The 26,958-nt window shown below is 38.7% G+C and overlaps 4 protein-coding genes across 9 annotated transcripts; 1 reads left to right on the forward strand and 3 right to left on the reverse strand.

The window, feature by feature from the left end:
• On the reverse strand, positions 1–7,387 carry LOC120474689 (uncharacterized). Of its 5 annotated transcripts, XM_039665188.2 has the most exons (3): positions 7,296–7,387; positions 5,148–5,244; positions 1–3,302 (listed from the first exon to the last, which is right to left on the reverse strand). In XM_039665188.2, the coding sequence occupies exon 3, from the start codon at positions 3,287–3,289 to the stop codon at positions 1,886–1,888; it is 1,404 nt and encodes a 467-aa protein (XP_039521122.2). In that variant the 5' UTR covers positions 3,290–3,302; positions 5,148–5,244; positions 7,296–7,387; the 3' UTR covers positions 1–1,885. The 5 variants fall into 5 exon arrangements, with proteins under 5 accessions (XP_039521122.2, XP_039521120.2, XP_039521119.2 ...); XM_039665186.2 differs by lacking the exon at positions 7,296–7,387 and having other exon boundaries at positions 1–3,299; positions 5,148–5,783; XM_039665185.2 differs by lacking the exon at positions 7,296–7,387 and having other exon boundaries at positions 5,148–5,781.
• On the forward strand, positions 7,337–14,553 carry syt15 (synaptotagmin XV). Its single transcript, XM_039665190.2, has 8 exons — positions 7,337–7,504; positions 8,748–8,937; positions 9,850–9,992; positions 10,100–10,395; positions 11,661–11,831; positions 12,348–12,459; positions 12,540–12,719; positions 14,281–14,553. Exons 1-8 carry the CDS (start codon positions 7,498–7,500, stop codon positions 14,427–14,429), a joined length of 1,248 nt encoding a protein of 415 aa, XP_039521124.2. The 5' UTR covers positions 7,337–7,497; the 3' UTR covers positions 14,430–14,553.
• Positions 14,554–16,035: 1,482 nt separating this feature from the next.
• On the reverse strand, positions 16,036–20,931 carry LOC120474711 (rap1 GTPase-GDP dissociation stimulator 1). 2 transcript variants are annotated; one of them, XM_089122314.1, is made up of 5 exons: positions 20,417–20,931; positions 20,239–20,343; positions 17,676–17,798; positions 17,419–17,544; positions 16,036–16,511 (listed from the first exon to the last, which is right to left on the reverse strand). In XM_089122314.1, the coding sequence occupies exons 1-5, from the start codon at positions 20,460–20,462 to the stop codon at positions 16,036–16,038; spliced, it is 876 nt and encodes a 291-aa protein (XP_088978440.1). In that variant the 5' UTR covers positions 20,463–20,931. The 2 variants fall into 2 exon arrangements, with proteins under 2 accessions (XP_088978440.1, XP_088978441.1); XM_089122315.1 differs by lacking the exon at positions 20,417–20,931 and having other exon boundaries at positions 17,676–17,823.
• A 792-nt stretch (positions 20,932–21,723) lies between these two features.
• On the reverse strand, positions 21,724–25,316 carry LOC120474708 (uncharacterized). Its single transcript, XM_039665251.2, has 4 exons — positions 25,166–25,316; positions 23,215–23,901; positions 22,753–22,882; positions 21,724–22,662 (listed from the first exon to the last, which is right to left on the reverse strand). Exons 2-4 carry the CDS (start codon positions 23,846–23,848, stop codon positions 22,251–22,253), a joined length of 1,176 nt encoding a protein of 391 aa, XP_039521185.1. The 5' UTR covers positions 23,849–23,901; positions 25,166–25,316; the 3' UTR covers positions 21,724–22,250.
• Positions 25,317–26,958: the final 1,642 nt, after the last annotated feature.

The following is a 26,958-nucleotide window of genomic DNA, read 5'->3' on the forward strand; positions in this document are numbered from 1 at the left end:
TTAAATTGTGACGTGAAAATAGCGGAAAAAAGTTTTTCAGGTCAGATTTTGGCACCAAATTCCAAGTGTTCATGTTTTAATTTTATGATTTATTGAGATTGTCCCTGAGCATAGAACTGGGTCTTAGTTTCAGCTCATAGTGTACTATAGAAGTGTGGGAACATTGACCTTGATAATGTATTTACTAATCATCAGTAGGTTTTAGATTTATATTTATGCATTTGGCAGATGCTTTTATCCAAAGCGACTTACATTCCATTTCAAGGTACACATTTTACAATCTTATCATCAGTTCTTGTTTTCCCTGGTAAATCGAACCCATGCCCTTGGCATTGCAAGCGCCAATGCTCTACTGTTTTGAGCTACAGGAAGGTTTGATAAGAACCTAGCTTTACACACCCACAAACCTCATGAGCATTGGAATGTTTTTCACTTTTTGTTATACTGGTTGAAACTCTCTTTACATTCTGATAGCTATCAATAACAGAAGTCTAAATATTAAAAAAATACATTTAGTTTCTGTGGAAGCCTCGAAAACCAAAAAGTTTTGTCCAATCTTACCAGTTAAACCCAAATAAATGTACATTATAATAATTACCTGAACTTTGCTGCAACACTATCAATAACATAATAAATCTGCTGCAGTCAGGTGGTTCAAGATAAATTAACGCCGTTTCGTGGCGCTTTGCAAACTCTGCTCTGGCTTTGCGTGTTCATGTGTTTTGGAGGAGTCGTGGCTTTGGAGACGCTCTGAAGAGAGGGTGGGATCTTATGCTTTCAGAGCTACAGTAGCTTGCTATTGCTAGCCTCTCCGTAATTGTCTACTCTACCTTTCATATTTTTAGCACTGTGCATTGTTTCTGGCCTAGAGCCCACTCTAACCCACTAGACCCAAAACATTACCAATCACCATTTACATCAAGACATACGACAACAACAACAAAAAAGAGAGCGAGAGCTGTAGCTTGTATTTGACTTAAAACGGTTTAACACCATGAATCTGTGAGATCAGGAAACAAAGAGATCTAAATCCATCTTAATCATAGACTATAGAACTAGCCTTCGGATCTTGCTCCAGGAAGCCTTTCAGGGTGTCCGAGAGCTCCGCTAACTTGAATGTATAGTAACCCATTCTCAGCCCAAGATGTCATCTAATTGACGCTTTTGACCATTAGTTAACATCCGACACTTTAGGGTACCCTTTAACGTCAGTTAGATGACGCTATCCTAGGGCGCCATCTAACTGATGCTTTACCTTTAGCGTCAGTTAGATGACGCGGGTAGGTTTAGGTCTGGGGAAGGGTTAGGATTAGATAGCGTCATCTAACTGACGTTAAAGGTTACCCTAAAACGTCGGATGTTGACGTATGGTCAAAAGCGTCAGTTAGATGACGTCTTGGGATGAGAATGGGCCCTAGCTGATGCTCATTAACATGCTATTTTTATTTTTTTTTTCAAAACCCAACAAGCACAATAGACACATTTAGCCAATAATTAGCGGTTTAAAGGTTGCTAATACTCAGTGCTCACCAAGATCATAATTATGGTATTTTTCGCCAAAAAAAGGGCATCCAAAAGATACATTAAAGGTCAAGACAGGGACAAGGCCATGTGTGGAAACATACCGTTATCTGTAAACTTTAATCAGTAGTTCTGTGCAACATGAGCTTTCAGTGTTTCTCTGAACATTACCACATTACTGATCCAATAGTGGGGCTTCTAAGCAGACAAGGCTTTTGAATATTTAGATATATTATTTGAAGGACATTAGCCATTTTCCATCCATTTCCACCTTGCAGCAAAAGTTGTACCGTTTTCTATACCTTACGCCTAACCGAGGCACCCACATACCGATAAGGCAAGCTCAGGCCCTGCACTAGTTGCTTTAGTCTCCCACAGTACTGGGGTTAGTGCAACATGCAGAACTGCGCAGTGTTTTTATAACGCTTTCACTCTTCTTTCGTCGTGTGGGCTGCAGTGCCAGGCTGCTGGTATTGTCCGTGGAGTCTTCCATTTGAGCAGCCACAGCTGCAGCGGCTGCAGTCTCTTTGATCTGAATTTCCAGATGCCTTTGGATTGCCAGGCCAAGCTCTTCAGGGTCCACAGCTGCACCATACACCTCCCAGGTCATACCCTCAGCATCCCATTCCACCTCCTTTACAGGGGTCCTATGACACATGTGCTCTATTGTCAAAGGTGCATCCGAGGTAGAATCCGCTCTCAAACTAATTTCAGGAAACATGTGAGAAAGAGGGGAAACAAGGGAATCAGACATGGTCTGCACACCAATATCTCTGATCTCATGGTCAGATGTCATGGTCGTGGCATCTTTGACTGTCCTGTTAAGACTAGTCTGACCTGTCCGGTCAAGTCTAAGGCAGGAGGAGTTCTGTCCCCTTAACTCGGATCCACAGCAATGGCCCGTACTCCGGCTGTCAAGTCTGGTCTCGCTGACAGATGACACAAGTGGTGGAAAACCCAGCAAGCCTGAATGAAGAAGTGATCTTTGTCCTGCACAGGGGTTTCCTGCACAAGGTGGCCGAGATATCACATGTCCAGAGCATGGAATAACACTGCAAGCATTTCTCAAACAGGCAGTGTTCGTCACGTGACCAGAACACGTAGATCTATGGCATGCAGTTAGAGGATTGCCTTCACAGTTGCTCTGAGCATGGTCTTTTGTATTCACTCCCTGTGGTGTGAAGCTGTTGCTCAGACCTGAAGAACTCATTCTGCAAGCCACTCTGCAACAGCTGCATCCTGTCATGTTATTTGTAGGTCCATAACATCGACAACATGCCTCCCTGCAAACCAGACCCTTCATCCTTAAATCTCTATTTGTGGATGGCGAGTGTGGAACACAATTCACACCACTATGGACCTGATTTTGCCCCAGGAATAGATCCTGCGTTGGAGTCCTTCTGGGGGAGTCCTCCATCAAGCTCCAGGATCTTGCAGTTCCTCCATGCCAGATTACAGTCTCAGGGGTACTGTTGCCACTGCACAAGCTCCCCTGTTCATGGTCACAAACGTTCACAGGAACTCCAGCCGCTGGTCCACCAAGACTGATAGGCCTTTGACTGCATGCTGAACTGCTGACACTCTTCCGCAAATTCTGACGATACCATGCCAGCTCCATTCGTTGAGGAGGTCCACTCACCATTTCTATTGAGCTTTTCGATAAAGAAATGGTTGGCAGCTCATGGTCCTCCACTGCTTCGCCATCAACAGATCCAAGGCTGATGCTTGGGAGGTAGATCTCAGATGTAGGTCGTTGTCCTTCCTCCATAGTGAAATATCTACTGGTAAAGAAAGACAGACAATGACACAACTCAGTATGAAAAGTATAATTAATATCAATGATTTAAAACGTATTTATTTACACTATATATTTTAAACTATTATACATTTCTTAAGATGGAAAACGCACACCAATTCTTCCTCTCATTAGTTGTCTACTAGAAACTTTACAATACATTGAATTTCTGATGAATCTGCATGACCCTTAAACCTTTACTTTTACGGTATAAAGCTGAGATTTCTTTTCTCCTTACTAAATTAAAGTTGATGTCTAGGTCTCTCCCAAGAGAATAGGCCAGATTACAGATGGATGAGCCCAATTTAAGTCTTAAGATCATTAGCTGCAACATGGATTTCAGCTTCTCTCAGAAGGACATTAATCCACATGGGGCTCCAGTACAGGTGGTCAATTCCACACCACATGGTCCAAAAAGGACAGGGGGTTGAATGTTGCAAACTGCCCTATACTCCATGGTATATTGAACCTCAAATCATTACTGTGAGAGAATTTCTCATTTCTGGGAACTCTCGAGAGCACAGAGTGAATGTGTGTCAGGTCTGTTCATGTTTACATCACACTTTATCCACTTTAGCTACTAGCCCCGACTTTTGGGTCTGTCACTCCCTACTGTCAGCACAAACACACAGCTGAATCCAAAATACAACACACCCACACTCTAATCTCTGAAGCCTATTCAAGGCACACGTTAATTCAGAATTATTTGTTAATTGCTATTTGGCTGCCACTGTTTTAAAGCAACTTGCAGTAGACTAAATGCAGGCAATGTTCTTTGAAGCAACTGGTGGTTAAGTGCCTCGAAGGCACTTCAGAAATATCAGGAGTAAACTCAAGGCCATGTGTGACTAATAGTTGAATCATACCATATAAATGTAACTTCCAAGGATGCCCACAGAACCTGCATATGCAGAACTTGGAAGAAAGCTCAGCAGATTTCTGCAGAATTGGAACATGCAACATTCACAAAAGTTAATTCTCTGATCCCTTGTGTTTTTGCACTAGATCTATAATTCAGATAACATGTTCTCATGAAAAGTTGTCTGATTCTGTGGGAGCAAAAGATCTAAAGCCCATTTGTGTTCAGCATCTAGCTCATAAACTAAATCAAATCCACAAATTTTAATAGATAACACATACAATAATAAAGTATAGGCTTACACTTTTGTTTTGTATCTGTAGGGTGGCACTATTGCGCAACAAGTGTTCTATACCTTTAAAAATATGTAATATTGTTATTACAGTTATCTCACAGTATTTAATACTGATCATCATCAGTGTGTTTTAATAATAATAACAACAACACTAAAGCAGACCAGGAAAATAACCTGTACAAATGACTGTGAATCTAGTATAATGGCGGATGTTATCTCTCCTCAGTTATCATGGGAAAACAAAATACTTATCTTCCAACTGCATCTAAAAATAACAGACAAGGTGTTCACTGTTAACCCTCCTCTTCCACCTCAACCCACAAGCTAACCTCCACCCATCCGTCACAAGCTTCAGACTGGGAAACACTCTTACACACATGCAAATATAAACACTGAATGAACCTCTCATCCCATACAAGAAAATCAAACAAGAAAGATCTCACCTTTTGGGTTTGCTAGCAAGTATACATGGTCCAATCAAGGCCCTGAGTCACCTTTTGTCTTTTCTTCCTTGTCACCTTCACTCACCCCCCTTATTTAAAAACCATTCCTTGCACACTGAGCAGCACTTCCTTTATAAGACATAGCTGTTTCCCTCATGGCCACAGGTAAATCAACAACCTCCCTCCTTCCCTCCACACACACACACACACACACACACACGCACATGTACATACCTCCCACTTCCTCCTGTCGTCTCCTTCCCCTCAGTCCAGACAGCTTCCGCCTCCTTCACTTCTTTTCTCTCCTCCACTTGTGCTCTCTCGCTCCGCTCTAAGTGAACAGGACAGAGTGGGTGTGTTGCTGGATAATCAGTTGTTGTCAGCTGATTACACACCACACACTCCCTCTCTGAGAGGAAATCCATGGTGGAGGGGGGAGGAGGTGCAAAGACACACAGACAGAAATGGTGGGTAGCCAAGAAGCACTGTATGCCCAATGGAGGGGGGAGGGGGGTTTAGAGGAGGAACATGTGATTGTTAGAAAAGGAAATCAGATATCATTGCGAATCAATATAATAAATACTCTTTGTTACACATAAAATGTTCATTCTCTCACTCACACATAGCTCCTGCCTCTTACTCATCCAGTCTTTCTCTTCCTGTTGCTATAGAAACAGCCATGCTCAATAGGAGCCCGATGAATTTTCATCATGCCTTTTTTAAGTTGTCATGGGAACAATGAAAACAGTCTCTTGTGGTGCTGGGAAACTATTATGATATATGTCTGTGACTCATCTATCTGATTCACCTGTTCATATACTTGTCATTGCAATCTCACAGATTACCTGTTCCATAATAATTCTAGTTCAAAAGTAAAGCAAAATCATTACACATTTTAACACATTTTTAATTGCCCTATGACAAATGTGAATGTTTTTTCCCCTCTAGAACCTGTTGCAGTAAGGACATTTTGTTGGTATAATAACACAGATGCTGTCTATTTGTTGTTATTTTAAATTAGTTTTGTCAGGTGTTTTTCCACTGGCATCTTAAATCCATTTGACCAAAAAGCCTGACCTAAATTTAATGTTAAATTAAGCAAGACAAAATAAAACATAACAAAACTTTCCTGTTAAACTTTCTCTTTTTCTGCAAAACACAAAGGAATAACACTGTAAAATTATCTTGTGTGTGTGTGTGTTTGTATGTTTGTTCCACAGAAGACCGAAAGCGCAGGTCTTAAATGACACAAAGGTAAGTAATAATAATAATAACAATTAAAACAAATATGTTAACTATCCCTTAAAATTGTTCAATATATTTATTCCTTACAGACATTTTTAATACAGTAAATATCCATAGTAGATATTTTGCTGCTTGTTTAATTTTTCATTTACATTTTGTCTTGATCAGTATTTTTAATTTGTTTGCTAAAATCCATTTGTTAGGACTACATAAAAAAATCTAGTTGAAATAAAGTCAAACTGGTCTGGGTTCCCAGTATGCTTTGCATGGGGCTAGACTACATGTCTCTATAGCTGGTTCCAAAATCGCAGACTCTCTTGAGTACTTATTTTTAATAAGTACTTACTTTGTGAGCATTAAGAAAAGTAGTAATAATGTGATATTGACGTACTACATTTGCCATATTGTCATTATCATGTGACCTACTCCCATTCACAAATCCTCTCCCGTGGCCTCATGGAACAGTAAATGTCCATCGTCAGCACACTTAAAATTCTAGCCAGAAGCAGGTTAACTGGGTACTTTTTGCTTCGGACATACATTTTTTTTTGTCACATAATGTTTATAGCGCGATTTTGGATGCAAGAGTAGTGCTAACATGCACTGTTGCCAGCTAGTTATATATTCATACATTATATATTCACTTGAACACATCAAAATTGATTGTAATTTACTCAATTAGATTTCTTCTCGTTTATAGCAAGTTTTTATTGCAATCTAATGTCTTGTTAACTACATTTAGATGTGGGAACAGCAGATGTGTTGCCTGATCACAGCCTTGATAAACTTCCCCTGTTTTCCAAGAGTTATTCATTAACACTTAGTGAATGCAAACTAGGCTCTTGTGGACACTGGACACCATAACAACATTTAATCTGTAGTTATTAAACCACAGTCTATGAGCCCTGTGGTGGTTCCATAAAGTAAGAGTAGTAAGATCCACATGTTAAAATAAAAAATACAAACTAGCTTTAAACAATTGCCTCAATAGCTCTTTAGGTTGGACGTCCATGTAGCTTGCTTGTATGCTCACTGCACTGCATCAAGGCTTTGTGTTTGTTTGGAAATAAATACTGCAACTGGCAGAGCACATATCGGTCACCTGCTTAAACCAGTGTACGGTGTTGATTAACTAACCTGGGAAGCCTCAGGGAGACTGTAGTACTCTCCTGTAGGGTGACCAGGCTGTCAGAAGCCACAGCTTACTCTCAATGGGGCATCAGGAAGAGTGCCAGTGAGACGGCCTCTGGGCAAAATGGGAAACCACTGATTGGTGATTGTATTGGAGAGAGCAAGGCACTTTATTCAGTTAGGAGTTAGACAGAGACTGTGGTCATCCATGGCTGGTGAGTAGAGGATTATTGGAAACAATTGTACAAACCATATACTTGAGACCTATTTTACATAGATATAATACTATGTGATAGTGGATCTTTAAGACAAACACACATTGTTTGTTTTACCAGGCTGCAAATATTTGATCAGCTCTGTCATCTAATGTGACTTAAAATAAGTTTCGCCAGACACGTTAGCCTATGTTAGTTGCACCGAATGCTTTTTTTTTCTAAACATGATGGTCTAGTGCTGTCATAGCGACATGTATTTCTGTTTGTTAATATGATATGCCATTAGACGCTGCTCAACATATGGTTGACCACTACTAACGCTGAATGACCACTAAAAACTGCACAATAAAAATCTTCATGTGCTATTGAACAATTATTGACCGATGAGGCTTTAGAATGTGCAATATGTACACTTAAATGAATATATAGTTTACCCTTTTAGCCTACAGATACCAGTTGGTATCATAAATGCCAAATGCTTATTTATTTAAATGGATAGTTAACTCAAAAATTAAGATTGAACACACACACAAAAAATATGTTTTGAAGACTGTCCTAAGTCAGTGGGGTCCAAACCAACATTAACTTTCATTTTATGGAGACAAAATATCTTATTATATGTTCCACAGAAGAAGGCAATACAGATTTGGAATGACATGAGGTTGAGTATAAATGATGACATGATTTTAATTTTGGGTCACTATGATGACTTAACATTTAAAAACATTTAAAACAAGGTTTGCAGCACTGACTAGATTTAAAAGTAACCAAACAAGCTTAACATTATATTATATTATATACCAAAATGTCACTTCAATATATTTTACATTGTAATAAGTAATTATTCCATGTAAGTTTTACTATTAATTCCTGAACGATGAGCTGTATAAAATCAACTACTTTACCTGTTACAAAGTTCTGGTTCGCCTGCACTGGATTCCTTAAGGTGGCTGCAGTAACTCCCTTACAGTAAAGGTGAAAACAGGTTGTTTTTCTAGAAATACTGTGCTTCTTGAGCAGCAGAAACACAATGATCTCCACCTCTTGCATGCAGGTCTCCACTAACGTGTGTTGACACAAGACACTTGACACGTCTATTTAAAAGGCATGAGAGAAAGAGACTGTCCAATGGTGTCACACAGCAGGTTTAGTTAATGCAAAGCCATGTTCTCTGTTGAATGAAACACTGAGTGAGAGGTGAGGGTGACCGTCAGCTGAGTTTATTCTGTGTCTGTGTCATTAGATCCACTTGTAGCACTGGCGTTTGGACTGTCTGGAGCATTTCTGTTCCTGTTGCTGTTCGGCCTATCAGTCTATCTACTGTGGAGGAAGAGACAAACTCAAATACTCTACAGGGGACTGATTCCTACCACCCCCACAATCCCACGATGCACTGCTCCGGTGCTTCAGACAACAGAGAGCAGCAGCTATGGGTAAATAACAGTTGTTGCTTGTCTAGAAATGACAATAATATGTAAAATTTATACTGTATCATTCATTTACTTTTACAATTATTTATTTAGCTGACGCTTTTATCCAAAGCGACTTACAATTGCTATATATGTCAGATGTCGCACACCTCTGGAGCAACTAGGGGTTTAAGGAGTAGTTCACTTTCAAAAAACTTTTGCTGATTATTTACTCATCCCCATGTCATCCAAGATGTCCATGTCATCCTTTCTTCAGTCGAAAAGAAATTAAGGTTTTTGATGAAAACATTCCAGGATTTTTCTTTATATAATGGACTTCAATGGGAACCAAACGGTTCAAGGTCCAAAAGACAGTTTCAGTGCAAACTGCAAACTGTTCAAAGGGCTTTAAACGATTTCAGACGATGAATAAGGGTCTTATCAAGCGAAACGATCGCTCATTAAAAAAAAAACAACAACAAAGTTTAAGTTTTATAAGCTCAAATGGTCGCTCTGTTCTGTGATCTGCATTCGTTCGTGACTCTCCTATTTAAACTCATTTATCAAAATGAACGAATCTTTTTTTGTGTCACTTAGTTCATTCAACAAACGAAATGAACGAGTTGACTCGGGAAAAGATTTGTTCATTTTGATAAACGAGTTTAAATAGGAGAGTCACGAACGAACGCACATGACAAAACAGAGCAAGGCGACCATTTGAGCTTATAAAACTTAAACTTTGTTAATTTTTTTGAAATGAGCGATCGTTTCGCTTGATAAGACCCTTATTCATCGACTGAAATCGTTTAAAGCCATTTGACCACCCCCTGGTCATATATATTCACATTTAAAAAAAGAATATGTGACATTTGGCACCGAACATTTCCTATGCAATGTGGATTTAAGTGCATTCGTATAACCTTTGAACTTTCACAGTTCAGGTGAAGTTCCTTTCTTCGTGCCTCCTCAATTCAAGAGAACATCCCAATTAAACGAGGGGAAAGAGGGAAGAGGGTGTGCGGAGGCATGGGAACTCCATCCGGATCTGCACACCCAGCGAGGCTCTCTAACAGTAGGGAGTATGTCAGGACTGGAATCAAGTTGATTTGATGTCAGAAATTATGATAAAAAGATAGTATACGAATAATCTTTTGACTGTCTCTCGTTCTGCTCTGTGGTTTTTGAGGTTGGTTTCCCCTGGGCTGCATAAGGCCAGACCTGTACCAGCTCCCAGAGGAACCCAGTGAATGGGCCCTTCCCGACGGCTCGGCGGTTCGCCTGTGGTTTGCTCTGCGGTACCAGCAGGAGAGAGAGCAGCTGGTGGTGTCTCTGCTCCGAGCCGCTAACCTGCCGGTTCAGTGCCAGAGTAACTCCACTCTGGTCAAACTGCAGCTGTTGCCATCTGACGACCGACGACACCGGCAGGCCAAAGCACGGCGGAAAGGATGTCATCCGCAGTTCAACGACACCTTTGTGTTTCAGGTAGAGAGTCTCTTCTGATAAACATCAGCAATATAAGATCTCTCTGGATGTATACAACAGCAAAATCTTCCTAATTCTATGGAGATTCAAGTGCTTTGGACGAATGTTTCATGATTTGTATATGGATTGGTTTTCAAAAACATTTCTGTTCTAAAAAATGGAGAAACTTCTTGAAAATGGAGAAGACATTTCATAGTAGATGTCTCCATCTATGGGCCATTGCTAGCAGGTTTCCAGAGTCACTATAGAGCACTTAGACTAGGAATGTTCTGGGTTCTGGGTTTAGCTGTTGATTTTACCACACATTAATTTCAACTTAATCCCCAATTTGTTAAAAAAATAAATTAATAAATAATAATTATAATAATAAAAGAAAAAATAAATTAAGATAAGCATTTATGTATAATATATATATATATATATATATATATATATATATATATATATATATATATTTTTTTTTACAAATTGGGGATTAAATTGAAATTAAAGTCTGGTAAAGTCAACAGCTAAACTTACTTGTATTGATGTATAATCTGTAAAGGTATTCATAATGTAAGTGATATCTTTTTATAAATAATTGCAAAAATGGATTATATTTGGAGAAATTCATGGTTACATCTTAAAAAATTGGTTGTTTGTAATGTGTTATAGTTATATGTGGCAAAGTATTGTAATGAATAATAACTGTTTATAATTATTCATAGGACCATATAACACATTATACGGTGTATTACAAAGCATTACTAATGCATTAAAACGTTTATAATGCATTAAACATAAAGGCTTTCAGTAAAGTGTTACCAGATTTTTCTCTGTTTTTTAAAGAAAGCTCATATGCTCATCAAGGCTACATTTATTTGATCAGAATTTGTGTAAAATATTACAATTTAAAATAAAAATATTTTCTTTCATTTTAAAATGCAATTTATTTCTGTGATGGAAAACAGAATCAGCCGCTATCAACCCAGTCTTCAGTGTCACACGATCCTTCAGAAATCATTCTGATATGCTGAATATCAACATGAAAAATGTTGAAAATAGTTCAGTTAATATTTTTGTGGAAACCGAAAAAAAATTTCAGGATTTTTTGATGGATAGAAAGTTCAAAAGAACAACATTAATTTGAAATAAAAAAGCTTTTGTAACATTATAAATGTTTTTCTTGTCCCTTTTGACCAAATTAATCTTGCTGGGGGAAAGAAACACACTCAAACTTTAGAACTTTATGGTCAAAATAAACTGATTCCTATGCCTTTTAACAGGTATCTAATGGCTGTGTTGACCAGTGCTCTCTAAATATGAGCATGTACACTGTGGATCATCAGAAGAAGCACCATCTAGTGGGTCACGTACTGATCCCCCTCAGACATGCTGAAATAAAGGAGGCAGCGGGCGAAGTGCAATGGAGGGATCTGGACAATGAAAGTGATCAGGTATGATACTTTAAGAGATCTTAAGATATTAAAGGAATAGTTCCCCCCCAAAATAAAAAATGTGTCATCATTTACTCACACTCAAGTTGTTCTAAACATGTGTGAGTTTCTTTCACAAAAGAAGATATTTTGTAGAAGCCAATGGGGAAGTCAATGGGGAACAGAAACTATTAGGGTATCCACATTCTTAAAAAAATATATTTTTGTGTTCAACGGAAGAAAGAAATTTACAGGAAGCAATTTGTGGGTGAGTAAATAATGACAGAATTTATATTGTTGGGTGAACTATATGTACATTCTGTCATCATTTACTAACCCTCAAGTCTTTCCAAACCTGAAAAACTTCCATCTATGGAACACAGTAGAAAGAAAACCATTCAGGTTTGGAATGAAATACAGTAAGGGTGAAAAACAGAACTTTCATTATATGGCGAACCATGGCTTTGATATGATTTCTGAGCATTTTGTGGGAAAGTATGCTGTATTGAATGTGTGTTTTTTTCTCTGCTGTTGTAGTCCCTCTCAAAAAATGGTGACATCCAGGTGTCTTTGAACTACAATCAGTCCCTACACCGCCTCACTGTGGTTGTTTTACGAGCACGAGGGTTGCAGTGTTCCAGTGATGCAGGTGACAAACAGAGCAGTAAAGAATACAACTCAGTTGCAAGTCTCTGCACCTTTAACTCACGTGTAAAATGAATGGTACAGGTGTGTGTGCCCAGGTTTCTCTAAAGATGCATAATCAAGTGGCAAGAAACAAATGGACTTCTGTAGCAAAAGGAAATTATCCATCCTTTAATGAGAGGCTTACCTTCCGACTCCTCCCCATTCAGCTCGACACAGCCTTTCTGACACTACAGCTTCAGCAGCCCAGCACAAAAGACCCTGGTAAATGTCAAGCAATCATTTCCAAGGCCACAGGGCATCACTCACCTGCACTATCCTGCTATTATTAAAGGGATAGTTGTTCCAATGTATGAATTTCTGTCTTCTGCTAAACAAAAAAGAAGATATTTTGAAGAATTTTGGTAACCAGACAACTTTCTGGTTACCAACATTTGTTAAACATTCTGATGAACAGAAGAAAGAAACTCATACAGGTTTGGAACAACATGAGAGTGAGTAAATGATGACACAATTTTCATCCCTTTAATACAGAAATAACACAATGCAAAACAAAACAATCTATTAATATAATTTATATTACAGTAATTAGCATAATATAATTTACATTTTATTCATTCAAATGAAAATATTGGGGGAACAGATGTAAATGTTCAAAAATGAAACGCTATACGCTGATTTCACGCAGCCACCATTTTGAAATGGCTCCGGTGGGAAGAAAACCGGAAGTGTTGCCTAAAAACGGTAAACCACTGGCAGCTGTGGTTGCCAGCATCATACCGTAACTATACGGCGTGTTACTGTTTTTGTGTTAAAGCATGTAGCTGTTAAATTAAAGTTTTATACTCTATCTGACAATACAGTATTTAGCTGTTAATTTCAAAAACAGTAACACACCGTATTTTTACGGTATGATGCTGGCAACCACAGCTGCCAGTAGTTTACCGTATTTTTTACAGTTAGAGTCACGAATGCGATGGCGTATAATTGTTTTGTTTAATGTAGAAATTTGTTATTCTAAAAATGTACCTAAATGTATTTTTATATATATTCAGAACGTTAAAAAAAAAGAAGCAGGAACGAACTATGTACATATCCTACATTGGATATTAACATCCAATAGTGTAAATCTTGGCAGTAGCTTCAGGTTGGTAGTCCAAGGCATTGTTGTCTATCTGTACTTCCGGGATCCTTCCCACCGGAGCCTCGCTTTCGATTTCAAAATGGCGGCTACAAACGAAATCAGCGGTTAGGAAAATCAAGGTTATCATTGTTAACTAAAACTAAAACCATAAGAAGGATTTTTTGTGAATTGATATATTAGATGAAAAACTTCAATAATAAATCAATAATAAATGAAGCACTAAAATTACTAAGTGAAGAACTAAAACTAAACTATAACTAAAACTTAATAAAAAAAAATTAAACCTAAATGGTAATAAAAAAAAAAAAAAAAAAAAAACGAATTAATGACAAAAGCACATAACTACAAATTAAACCTAAACTGAAAATATGAACTCATGAAAATATGAAAAACTCAAATTATTATTAAAATAAATAGTTAAATAATTGAAATTGTTATACTGGGGTGGCGCCTTGCATGGCTGACACCGCCGTCGGTGTATGAATGGGTGTGAAGCAAAATGTAAAGTGCTTTGGTGGCCATTGGGTCTGTGAAAGCACTGTATAAATGAAGTCCATTTACCATTACTGATAATATATGTAATTAAAAATTAAAGACATACAACTATTTTTGATGCACCATTAAAAATGTCTGTCACCTATGTATCTTTACTGAGTCACTCTATTTTGTCTTCAATGCCAGTGTCGTTGGGGATTGTGGTCATTGGGCCGTTCATGTATGCAAGGGGCAGAGAACTGGAACACTGGAACGACATGGTCAGCAAACCACAGGAGCTGGTCAGGCAATGGCACCCACTGGGATCCGCTGACACAGTACAGGGCCCTCACTGAACAACATCCACTCAATGCCAACCTCACTCACTCTCTTTGAAAAGAATGACTTATTTAAGGGGGAAGTGTTTTTTCAGAACAAGGCTGATGTCAAAAAATCAAATGGATTAAAAAAAATTTAAAAGAAAAGGTTTATTGATAGCATCAATTTGCGAATGTTTGCTTGTAATGACGTCAATTAAAAATAATAACAGTCCCATCAGAACATTTGTGTGTTGATGCAGGAGGTAAAATTACAATCCAGTTGTACCACAGGGTTCCCACACTTTCACACCTCGACCTTTCCAGTTGTTAATGATGAGGATAAGGATTTTGTTTAAAAGCCATTCTCCAAACCTCTTGTCCCCCACAGGGATCACTATTGAATCACTCAGTTTGATTGATTCATTGAAAAGAGCCAATTCAAAAGAACAAACTGGACATACACAACGGTTCAAAAGATTGGGGTCAGTATGTTTAAAAAAAGAAGGAATTAATACTTTCAGCCAAGAAAGATGCATTAAAGTGACAGTATTGACATTTGTAATGTAACCAAAGCTTTCTATTTGAAATAATTTAGACTCTTTTAGACTTTCTATTAATCAAAAAATTCTTAAATAATAACAATAATATGAGTTTCCACCATTTTCAACGCTGACAGTTATTAGCATATTAGAATGATTTCTGAAGGATCATGTGACACTGAAGACTGGAGTGATGATGCTGAAAATTCATCCATCACAGGAATAAAATACATTTTAAAACATATTCAAATAGAAAAGAGTTTATTATTAATTATTTTAGTATATTTATTATTATTTTAAATTGTAATAATATCAAATAATCAAATATATGCACACTTGATGAGACCTCTATCAGAGAAATTTCAAAATCTTACCAACTCTTTGAACAGTAGTGTAGCTTGAGCAGGTTTGACTCTACACAAATGCAAAATCTAGTCACACAATATTAATATTGCCTTAATATTTCAACTTTTTCATTGTCTGTGGGAACCCTACATGCAGTGTGAAATCCACCACCCCCGCTGGGCCTACAATGCATGCAATATAGGTATAGGCCATTTTAGTTTTATTTTACATTTATTGATGGACATTAACATTCTGCAGTTCTCAAACCTGAATACAATTTAAAACCCAATTATGTGTAACACTGATCAAATTAGTTACGTCTGCTTTCACCTGGACTCAAAACAAAATGTAAACATAAATCACCATTTTCATCTATAAATCTATTTCCCTTGGTGCATTCCCAAGTGTAGCTGCTCTGACCCTGAACACTGGGTCTGGATAATCCACTACTATAAGGCCTCTTATGGACTAATCACAGAGTTCAGAAAGGCTAGCAGATTGCAGCTCTGTGCCCACCTGTTGACATGCTCGACAGCCAGCAAGTAAGACTTAAACAGCCAGGACACAGCATGTCTTGTGATCTGGCACTCATTTGGTACCCTTAGCAATAGGAAACCAAGACCGGTAATATTCTGTGTTTTTTTTGTTGATTTCAGGTCCATTCTCTAATGCAAATGGGTGAAATGAGCTCCTTAAATGTCAGGACGTGGTTTACGCCAGATCACCTGTTTTAGGCACCTTTGCACTCCGATGAAGCCTCACATGAGGGAATGAAGCATGGCTGCCCTCAGATTCCTGTTTCTCGGTATGTTCTTCACTGAGCATTTGATAACTTTATAAAATTTGGGGCAGCTTCCCAAGTGGGCAAAGTTCGGTAAACGGTGTCCAGTCTGGTGGGCGTTTTTTGCGCCCCACAGCATTGTGGAGCATCTTTGAAGCACTTCTACTGCCACAGAGTACTGGCCGTTAGTCCACTGTTTCAGCCTGACCACCATCACAGCCGAAGAGAAGCCGAAACAGTAACGCGAGGTGCCGCGGAACACACGTTCCCCTTCACCGAAATATGCCCCTTCCTCCCAGGAAAGCATTGAGCCGTCCTCTTCACCCATGTTTGACAGGTTACAGAGGGCCATAAGGCAAGAGCTCTGCAGTGCCTCATTCCCACTGTGCTGGAGAAGAACCGACACCAGTCGCGGGACAGCTCCGAGCCTCAGGAATCGCTCTTGCTGCAAGTCTGGTAAGAAAGTAATCACACTTACATCTCAAACTCCAGAGTCAGCATCAAGATATATGGTGCTAAGCTCTACTTAGGGGCTCCTCAACTCCCTGTTTTTCATCTTAGCCCCCCCTAAAAATCTGCAATGAAGTTGCCAGCGTCTTAAAGGGATACTCCACCCAAAAATGAAAATTCTGTCAACATTCCTCATTTACAAACCTGTAAGCATTCCGTTCTTCCACGGAACACGTGTTTGAAGAACATTGGGAACTCATTTGACACAGAGATTTCTCAACATTTTTTCTTTTGTGAAGAAAGACAGAAAGTCAGTGACATGAGGGTGAGTAAAAGATGACAGATTTTTTTTTGTTTCAGTGTCCCTTTAGAAATCTGGTGTGATCTCTCTTCTCATTCTCTGAAAAACACCAGCTGCCCTAAGCTATTCAGGGGTTATTTTTTACTCTGAAACCCGCCACTAAGTATTTTACAGTTTGTGTCAATGTTCACACACAGCTCTTGAAAGCCCCACTTCTCTATCTCTTATGTGAACACCATCTGTTCCAGTGTAATCATTACACTGAAAGGCAGGCAAAAAACAAAACAAAACACCATTTCCATTGAAAGCCATGCATTTTCAAACACTTTCAAAAGTGAAACTATTCAAAAATGTTAACTATTTTCTGAAACCACTCTTTCTTCTGAGCCACATCATCTCAGATTCAAGTTCAAGGCTGAAATCCTACAATTGCCTCTCATACACATCAATTGGGGTTCAATAGCTTTGTATTCTCGGATAGGCTGCTTCAAATGTAATTAAAATCTGAGTCTTACTTAATGAAATATGACTAATGCCCTTTCACATCAGTACTGCTTTTAAAATCTATGGTTTAAAAGAAAAAAAGTGCAAAAGTTCAGGTCCACTCACTGCTGTCATAGCAGATCCTGGCGATGGCCTGGCTAACGTGAAGGAGAAGGTCCTGGTCTTGGCTTAGCAGTAAGGTCACAAGGGCAGACACAATGCCCGTCTCAAAGCATTGCTCTCTCACAGGAGCTAAAGAAGACATTATAGAATAATAAACAGATTTTGAGCTCATCAACGTCAAGTAAACAGTTAGATAATAAAAACATTAACATAAACATGTTTATTAACACAAAAACAGTATACATAAAACATGTTCTTACCGTCTCTGGCCAGTTCAGCTACTAGCCTGGCAGTGTGAGTAGTAAGAGTGCTTTTCCTTCTTAAAATCTGAGCCATCACAGGGAGGATCCCGCTTTCTACCACCTGCTCGGATATGCCTTTCTCTAGGGCAGGGAAAACACGTTCATTCTAAACAATCGAGATACACAACTGTTCAAATGTTGACGGAGATTTGTTGGATGCACATCCAGGGCACAAAGCTCCTGTTCCACCACATCCCAAAGATGCTCTATTGGGTTGAGATCTGGTGACTGTGGGGGCCATTTTAGTACAGTGAACTCATTGTGATGTTCAAGAAACCAAGCTGAAATGATTCGAGCTTTGTGACATGATGCATTATCCTGCTGAAAGTAGCCATCAGAGGATGGGTAGATAGTGGCTATAAAGGGATGCGGACATGGTCAGAAACATTGCTCAGGTAGGCCGTGGCATTTAAACGATGCCCCATTGGCACTAAGGGGCCTAAAGTGTGCCAAGAAAACATCCCCCACACTAGGGTGTTATGTTTTTGTTTTTTTGTTTTTTGTACTATGGACCTTTCTTTTTGAGTCCTGAATAAATTAATATTATTATTATTATTATTATTATTACACCACCACCAGCAGCCTGCACAGTGGTAACAAGGCATGATGGATCCATGTTCTCATTCTGTTTACGCCAAATTCTGACTCTACCATCTGAATGTCTCAACAGAAATCGAGACTCATCAGACCAGGCAACATTTTTCCAGTCTTCAACTGTCCAATTTTGGTGAGCTCTTGCAAATTGTAGCCTCTTTTTCCTATTTGTAGTGGAGATGAGTGGTACCCGCCCGGTGGGGTCTTCTGCTGTTGTAGCCCATCCGCCTCAAGGTTGTGCGTGTTGTGGCTTCACAAATGCTTTGCTGCACACCTCGGTTGTAACGAGTGGTTATTTCAGTCAAAGTTGCTCTTCTATCAGCTTGAATCAGTTGGCCCATTCTCCTCTGACCTCTAGCATCAACAAGGCATTTTCGCCCACAGGACTGCCACAGACTAGATGTTTTTCCCTTTTCACACCATTCTTTGTAAACCCTAGAAATGGTTTTGCGTGAAAATCCCAGTAACTGAGCAGATTGTAAAATACTCAGACCGGCCCATCTGGCACCAACAACCATGCCACGCTCAAAATGGCTTAAATCACCTTTCTTTCCCATTCTGACATTCAGTTTGGAGTTCAGCCAGATTGTCTTGACCAGGACTACACCCCTAAATTCATTGAAGTAACTGCCATGTGATTGGTTGATTAGATAATTGCATTAATGAGAAATTGAACAGGTGTTCCTAATAATCCTTTAGCTGAGTGTACTTGCCAAATAATAACAATAAATTATGCATAATTGCTATATATTATGCATAATTGCAACTATGCTATAGTAAGTACATGTTGTTCAATAATGTTGCTCAGCACTTTAATGAAGAATTACACTGTAACAAACACCTTCAAATAAACTGTAACCAAAATTTATTTTAAAATTGCACTGACACAAACATTTTTATGGTATTGTATATATTACAAACCCAAGAAAAGAAAGAAAAGTCTGAAAAGTCTAAAAGACCAACAAATTGGATCAACTGTTTCCAACAAGCTAGGCCATCATCCAGTTGTCCTGCACTTTCGCACAAATGATGTTTCCACAAACTACAGATGTCGCTCACAGCTGGCTATCTGGATGCTTGCGTACAAGTGAACAGTCTGGCTAATCTTTCCTGTCACTCAATGGATCTCACAGAGACAAACACGGATTAGAGCGTCTCTGTTTTCGTACCTTTTCGTACCTTCTCATAGCCATCCTCATTGACATAGCAAGTATGGTTTATCACTTGTGCCCAAATGATTTGTGATAAGCATGGGATAATGCACAGTCAGCTAATCAATAATCGTAAAATAAATAATTTCAGCACATAATCTAACTGTACATTATCCTGCTTTTTACACATCAAACATTGATTTAAGTTTAAATTATTTGAATATGTGAGAAGAAAGAATATGTAGAGTGGTGCAAAAAACATGAAACTAGCATAGCTGTAAAATAAATGTTTGGAAACAATTTGAAGGTCCTCGCGCAAAATGCTGGGATTGGCCAATCAGAATCGAGTATTCCAAAAAAGAGGCATAATAACCTGTGATAGTAGCCTCACAGATACAGTATCTAAAGCCATAGAGTAATTACAGTACAGACTAAGCAGCTTTCAAACCTCACACAAAGTTCTGGCACGTTCTGCATCTAACTAGTTCAAACAAGCTCATAATAATAATTAACAACAGTTTAATTTTACTTTCTATGAAAGAAACTACTTTATGTATAAATAAATGTCACAAAATATTATTACGTACTGTATAATGCTCAGAGGGCATGGTTTTTGGTAAACAAGTCCCCAACTAGTACTATACAAGTCCACAGTGACTCCATGTGCACCATTACAACTACAGGTACATTCTTCATCCAGATCATGTCCCAAATATTTGACACCCAAATAAATAATCAAAATTTTTACAAATATAACAAAAACATGAAATACTCACTTCTTTCAATAGCAGCATTCAACATTGTCTCCAAATGGGGTTTTAGTTCCTCCTCGACAAGTTCTGTGCTCACACTGATAGCCTTTATTGCAACACTTAATGAATCTGAGAGGAAAAAGAAAATGTATATCAAAATATATATCTTCAAATAGTTTCTATTGTGTCTGATGTTACTTACCCTTGGGCGGGCTGGGCAGTGGACGACTGGCCCCCATCTTGTCCATATGTCTATGCGAGTTTGTGACGACCTGTTAAGTTCTTAGCACTTCCCGTGTCCCAGATTAGGACAGTCTAGACTGCGTTTCTCTTCTAAAATCTCACAAAGCTCCATCTCTAGCTTTGTATCTGTATATGTATGTCCTTTTTTGTGTCCCCCACCTGCTTTGTTTCTTTCCATGTATATACATGTATGTCTGCGACGTAAACTCCTCCCTCCCTCATTTATTTTCCTCCTCTCAATCCCTGTCTCTCCGTTGAAACCTTCACTAATGCACTCCAAATCCTCAAGTCAAACAAAGCCTCACAGTGGACAGGCCACCTATAGGTGACACTGTGAACTGCAGCTCACTCTCATCAAATGTCTCCTAGAGGGCAGAAGAGAGAGTGGAACAACAAACAGACAAACAATGTCATTGGCTGAGCCACAAAACTGACTCCAGGGTGAGGATTTTCTCTTTATGCTCACCAGGGATTCAGAAAAGCTATTTTATGGGGGAAATCTTTTGAGGAAACAAAATATATCAAAGCAGTTGACCTGAACATAATTGAAAACAAAACAATTAGCTATTAATATTTGAGGGGATGTATAAAACCAATAAATTATAACATGCTACCTGGCTGCTTCTGGATTTTGTCCCATCATGTATTGTTGTTCAATGAAAATCGTAAAACTGATTAATTCTCAAAAACCCCACACAATTTAAAGGTGCTCTAAGCGATGTCGGGTGACGTGACTTCTTGTTGACGTTTAAAGTATTTTCAAACAAAACGGAGGCTAGATAGGCCCTCCCTCCTCCTCATCTGTGCACTGACCCCCGAAACCCCACCCCCAGGACCTTCTTGTCAGTTATTGGCTGGAACAGTTTGTTATGTTTCGTGGAGCGGGTTGCCGCAGTTTGTTTTTGTTGCCATTTGTGGAGCCTGGGTTGTCTGCATAGACCGTGTTTGTTTACAGTGTGTTTAGGGGACAGGCAGCTAGCGGATAGTTAGATGTTTGCTGTGTGTGACAAAAAAAATGTTTGGGCCTAAAAAACGTGTGACATCGCTTAGAGCACCTTTAAAGTATCATTCGGCCCATAGCACAAAGGGTGCGAGATAAGTAAGAAGACTCCAAATTTTAATACTTTTGTTCAAATCCTTAACACTAATTATGAGCAATAGAAATTGCAATTAATATATTTGATATTGTACATTTCAGCCCTTTGCATTAGAATGAATCCTTTGCTCTGTGAAGCAATAACAAAAAATGATGAAAATACAAATTACTTAAAAAAGGTAATGCTTTTAATACAAGCATATGATGAGCAATCTGCAAAACTTACGGAGTACAGGCTATAGTCGTTCACATACACAATCATACACACAGAAAAAGGGAAATAAATAGTCCGAAAATCAAACAATGTCCAAGAGAAGATATGTTCTTAGTCAAACTAAATTGCTCAGAGATTGTAAGATTAAGTACAACAGAATTAAAGAACATTTAAGAGATAAAATACAACATAGTGCTAAAAAAATGCTTGCATGCTACTTTAATAGCACCCATTTTTTGTGAACATGTTTTTTTACCACAAACAACAAAAAAGGTCGAGAGCGACGTGATTGGTAAAGTATAAATCAAAACATCTGCCGTACACCCTCTCTCAGACACATATTTTCTTGATTGACTATAGTGAGAAAATTGAAAATAATCAGTCTTCAGAGAAGTCTAACATTTATAAAACTAACATTTTCTATGAAAAAATGTTTGCACTCAGAATTCACAGTGTCTCTGTGTCCCTCTCAGGCACGGGACGTTACGCAAGACCCGCATTGGTGGGGTTGAGTCCACTGGATATGGTTTCGTATCCTACAGAGACTAGCGTTAACACGCTGCTCTCCATCTCTGTGGACTGTTGAACCTCTGGAACAACAGAATCCAGCCGCATCTGTTTCCCTTTCTTACGTCCCCTTTTGCCCTTTTCTTTAGGTTTGCCATCTTCCGTGGCAGCTTTGGGCTTGCGGTTGCGTTTCCGAATCCTTCTCGCTGGAAGTTCGGGTTTGGGGTCCGTATTCCCAGAGAGGATTCGGATCTGTCGGTCGATGACGTTATCTATGATATCGAGAGCCACGTCCATCATGCCGTTACCAAGCCCATGTGTAACATTGGAGAACAAGCGGGTATTCATGGGGTCGTTAAAAATCTTCCTCATCTCCTCGAGGTAGTTCCTGTTTAACAGTAAAAGAACAACCAAAATAACTTTTTGAATAAAAGCAGAACCATTTATTGCTCTTTCTACGGGCCTACTAGTACTTTACCTTGTCTCAATGATTTTTGACCAGTGCTGCACCTGGTTTGTTTCAGGTAGCAACTGTTTAGCCATATTCTCATAATCGACATACTGCAGTGCAAAATCCTTCATGTCTTTGCAAAGGGCCGCTGTGTCACCTGAAAATAATTCAAATGCATGTAGTTATGTATACTTACTGTAGTAATCTAGTATCTATATTCATTTCATCTTGTGTATAAAAGGAATGAAAATTTGGTCATTATTTACTCACCAACATGTTGTTCCAAACTTGACTTACTATTTAATCTGCGGAATATAAAAGATGGTATTTTGATAGTTTTAGTATTTTTTTTTCCCATACAATGAAAGTCAATGGGCAAAAAAAACACTAAAACTATCAACATATCTTCTTATGTTCTGCAGGAGAAAGAAAGTCATACAGGTTTGGAACAACATGATTTGGTCTAAGAAGTATACGGTCCAGACTTACCTTCAGTTAGTTTGGAAAATGAACTGGACACTGCTGTATTGGTGCTTGGTGACAGTCCAAAGACATTTAGGGACTCTAAGAGTGTTTTCTTACTGGCCGGACCTCGACTCACTCTTGTGTAGGCAGCCAGAGAGCGGAGAGACATCTTCTCAGGCGGTTCCAATCTCCTCTTCACCTCGTCATACTGGATCTGGTACTTGCGAGCCTTTGAGCTCTTCATGTTGGGGTCCAGCAGGGAGGCTACCTCTGCAAAAGGGACCTGCAGAGAGTTCGCTGCACCATCTTGAGACGTTGAGGCATTCTGGCCTTCTGATGGACCTTGTGTTGATACATGGCCTTGGGTCGGAATATGAGCCTGTGTTTCCACATGGCATTGCTGTGGGGCCTGCAGATGTGGAGCAGGCTGGATGTGTGACTGAGTCTGGATGTGAGTTGGCATGTGGATGTGCGACGGGACTGTGTGCGGTACAGTGTGACAGGAGACTTCTTGAGGAACCACGTGCTGTGAGATGATCTGTGCGATGTTTGGAGGTTGCGGCTGATACATGGTTATAATGGGGTTACTGACAGAGACGTGGACGATGTCGCTGTTCTGGGGAACAGCGGACATGTGCATACCTGCAGACGGATCCATCCTTTCCCTCTCACCAGCACAATGATCATTAGCTTATCAAGGCAACTTTGTATCTAACAAAAAAGAAAATATTAAAAACGTGTGGTTTAATAAACCGACATATTATGTATACTTTTCAAACAGGTCAACATAAAACACTTAAGTAATGTGATGTGAAATTATAGAATATTCAGTCAGACTAAATGAAGGGCAGACATTAACATCAATCGATTTGATTGAGAAAAGTGGGGTTGAAAAATAACTGAAAAGGAAAGTTTTTCAGAGGTGGAGCAAAGTTTCTCGTTTTTGATTAAATTTTATGAATGCAAACAATTTAGGAACATGTATTAGGAAAGTAAACTAAATAGTCAACTTTCATTCATGTTGACTTAAAAAAATTATTTTCTTTTAAATTTGCCAATTTCATAGCCTTTTTGGTAGTATATTCAGACATTGCTTTTTGCTGGCTACATTTTTTAACAACATTAGTTGCTGGATAAAAATAATTACATATTACACAAATGTCTATGATATTCTTCTAATATGTAATAATTTATTAATGTGAATTAATTCGTAGTTATGTTTATGTTAATATGGGTTTTTCTAAATCCTTCAAAATCTTGTAAATTGTAAGCAATGCAGAATTGTTTCTTTTTGCATTCCAAAAATTCAATAAATTTTTTTTATTTGATGCTAAATTTGTTTTGCATGCTTTGTCCAAACCAAAACAAAAACAAAAAAACTCTTGCTGCAAAAAAGAGAGATCCACCGAACAAAGACAATTTCTCATGACCTTACGGTTACATTGATGTTTTAAAACTTGATAAAACATTATCATATATTTCGTCAAATATAGAGGTGAGATTTAGGAACATGACCCACATTACTTTTTTTTTTTTTTTTTTTTTGACAGCGTCACCTCTGCGCGTCGTGCGCGAGACGGCTGAACTTTGAAGCGCGCGTGCTTGTGAGCGCGCGACGGTATGTCTTTTCCACACACTCTTGAACATTATAACTACCCGGTAAATAAAACCGGGCTGCAACACATATATCTGATAAAGTATGAGCATGTGATATAATGTAGCGTTTACTTAACATAAAGAGAAAGCATAAAGTTATACACATGAAGCCTGCATAAGTCATTGTTGACTTTGAGGAATGATAATCTTCTTGTTTTGATCAACAGTAGGACAGGCCAAAGCCACCATCATGATTGAAACTTGATATTCCACCGTATTCATGTTCTCAAAAGCGTCCAAACCACCGTTTTATTCGGACTGTTCTGGTCACGAACGCTAACCTTGAATCAGACAAGTTACTGACAGCATTCTTACTTACCGCTCAATGGTTAGAGTCGTATTTAAACCTTACTGATCCTAGAACAGTCCATGGCGAACCGCTCGAAGGTCTCCTTCTTCACCGATCCTATTTCGGCGGGTTGCAAATCAGCAGACGGGACACAGACGCCATAGCTGCCAAAGCTCGTACGCTCATTGGCCAATGTTCCTGTCAATCATGTTCTCTGGAAGCGCTTATTCGTGGAGACCTGTGTAAGTCATGTTAAGTCAGAGAAAAGAGGCGGAATATCCGGAGCTTAGAATTGTAGGACGTGAACAATGCTTCCAGGACGGTGTCTCCTAATGTTTTTGACAAAAGCAAGCGGTGAATTTGAATTGTTTTATATTTATTATACAGAAGTGATGAAATACGATCAAGTCAAGGACACTGTGGATTTATAATTTGCATTAAACATTAAAAAAACATCATGTTTAAATCATAGGTCACTTCTTTGCACAGCAGTGTTATCAATCACAGCTTGGTTTTCTTAAATGTAATAGGAACTTTACTGAAGAAACTAATTCTTGGTCACTGGATATGTTATTTGTTATACAGTTCCCTACTTCTTTTCTCCACTAGAGCGCAGTATTTCTTGTCAAATTGGGCCCATCCCAATGCTGCAATGTTTATTTGCTTTTTCAGCTAGTTGGACAATTAGTCTTAAGTGCTAATTATTAAAGCCAAACCCATTATCTTGATAATCTTGCTAGTGGAAGAAAGATTTAGGAGACAGCTAGAGGACATATAAATGAGAGTTTTTGTTAAAGATGTTTCCATGGGAAGAGAGGTGATGTCTCTCCATTTTTTGTTGTTGCCTCCTGACACAGAGCATTCACATATCTGCCCATTATCAATTGGTCACAAATGAAGTCTCAGCACAGGAGGCGCAAGGGGACCAGAGATGGAGAGACGGATGTAATATGTGCTGGAAAAGCACAAATATCTCCTCCTTCAGCAACCTCTGCATCAGGCGTGTCAGGTCAGATTGACATATAAATCAAAGGTCTGCCAGGACTCATTACTTTTGGTCTTTTTATGTGCTCAGGCTATAAATCATGCATGTTTAAATGCATCAAATTAAAGACTTTGTGTGCATTTTTGAAGCTGATGGTTTAGCTTATTTCAGAGGAGGGCTTTGTTATTTTTCTCTGATCAGCAGACAAAAGCCCTCTGGTGATCTTGTGAGTGGATGCAAAAAGATTTTGAATACGCTGCAAAAATGATTCGCAATGTTTGTTGCCTGTCTGTCTGTCTAATCATATTTAACTGGTTATTTGCCTTAGTAATGAAGCAAATCAGTTTCATTCTGAGTCATTCTAAACTTTCTCATTGCCAAACCAGATTGATACTTGGTACATTAGTAATGTGGTTAAGATCCTCCATTAACAAAAGAACAACCCTTCATGAGGCTGCTCGCATCTTCGACAGCATGTGCCACTTCAAACGCTATCTTACAACAGCATCCAGAGTGCCTGCGGCAGCCAATGCTAAACGTTCTGCTGTTCTCTCGCTGCCAAACTCCAGGGGAGGATACAGATAGAGGAAGCAAGGGTGTCTAAGTATTTTAGCATTCAACTATAAATATTTAACTGAATAAGGAAGTCTATATCATGTTGGAAATTTGAAATGAAATTCAGAAATGTAGAACACACTTGTAAGGTTTGTATTCTCTTTTTGTGTATGACAGTTAAATTAACATGCTAAATGTGACGATAAACATAACAGACAGATTGACTACAGATTATGTCAAAAAAAAAAAAAAAAAAAACTTGATGCTTGAGAAATGGTGCATT

Source organism: Pimephales promelas, chromosome 17 (genome assembly GCF_988280905.1).
Source record: "Pimephales promelas chromosome 17, fPimPro1.hap1.1, whole genome shotgun sequence".
Lineage (NCBI taxonomy): Eukaryota > Metazoa > Chordata > Actinopteri > Cypriniformes > Leuciscidae > Pimephales > Pimephales promelas.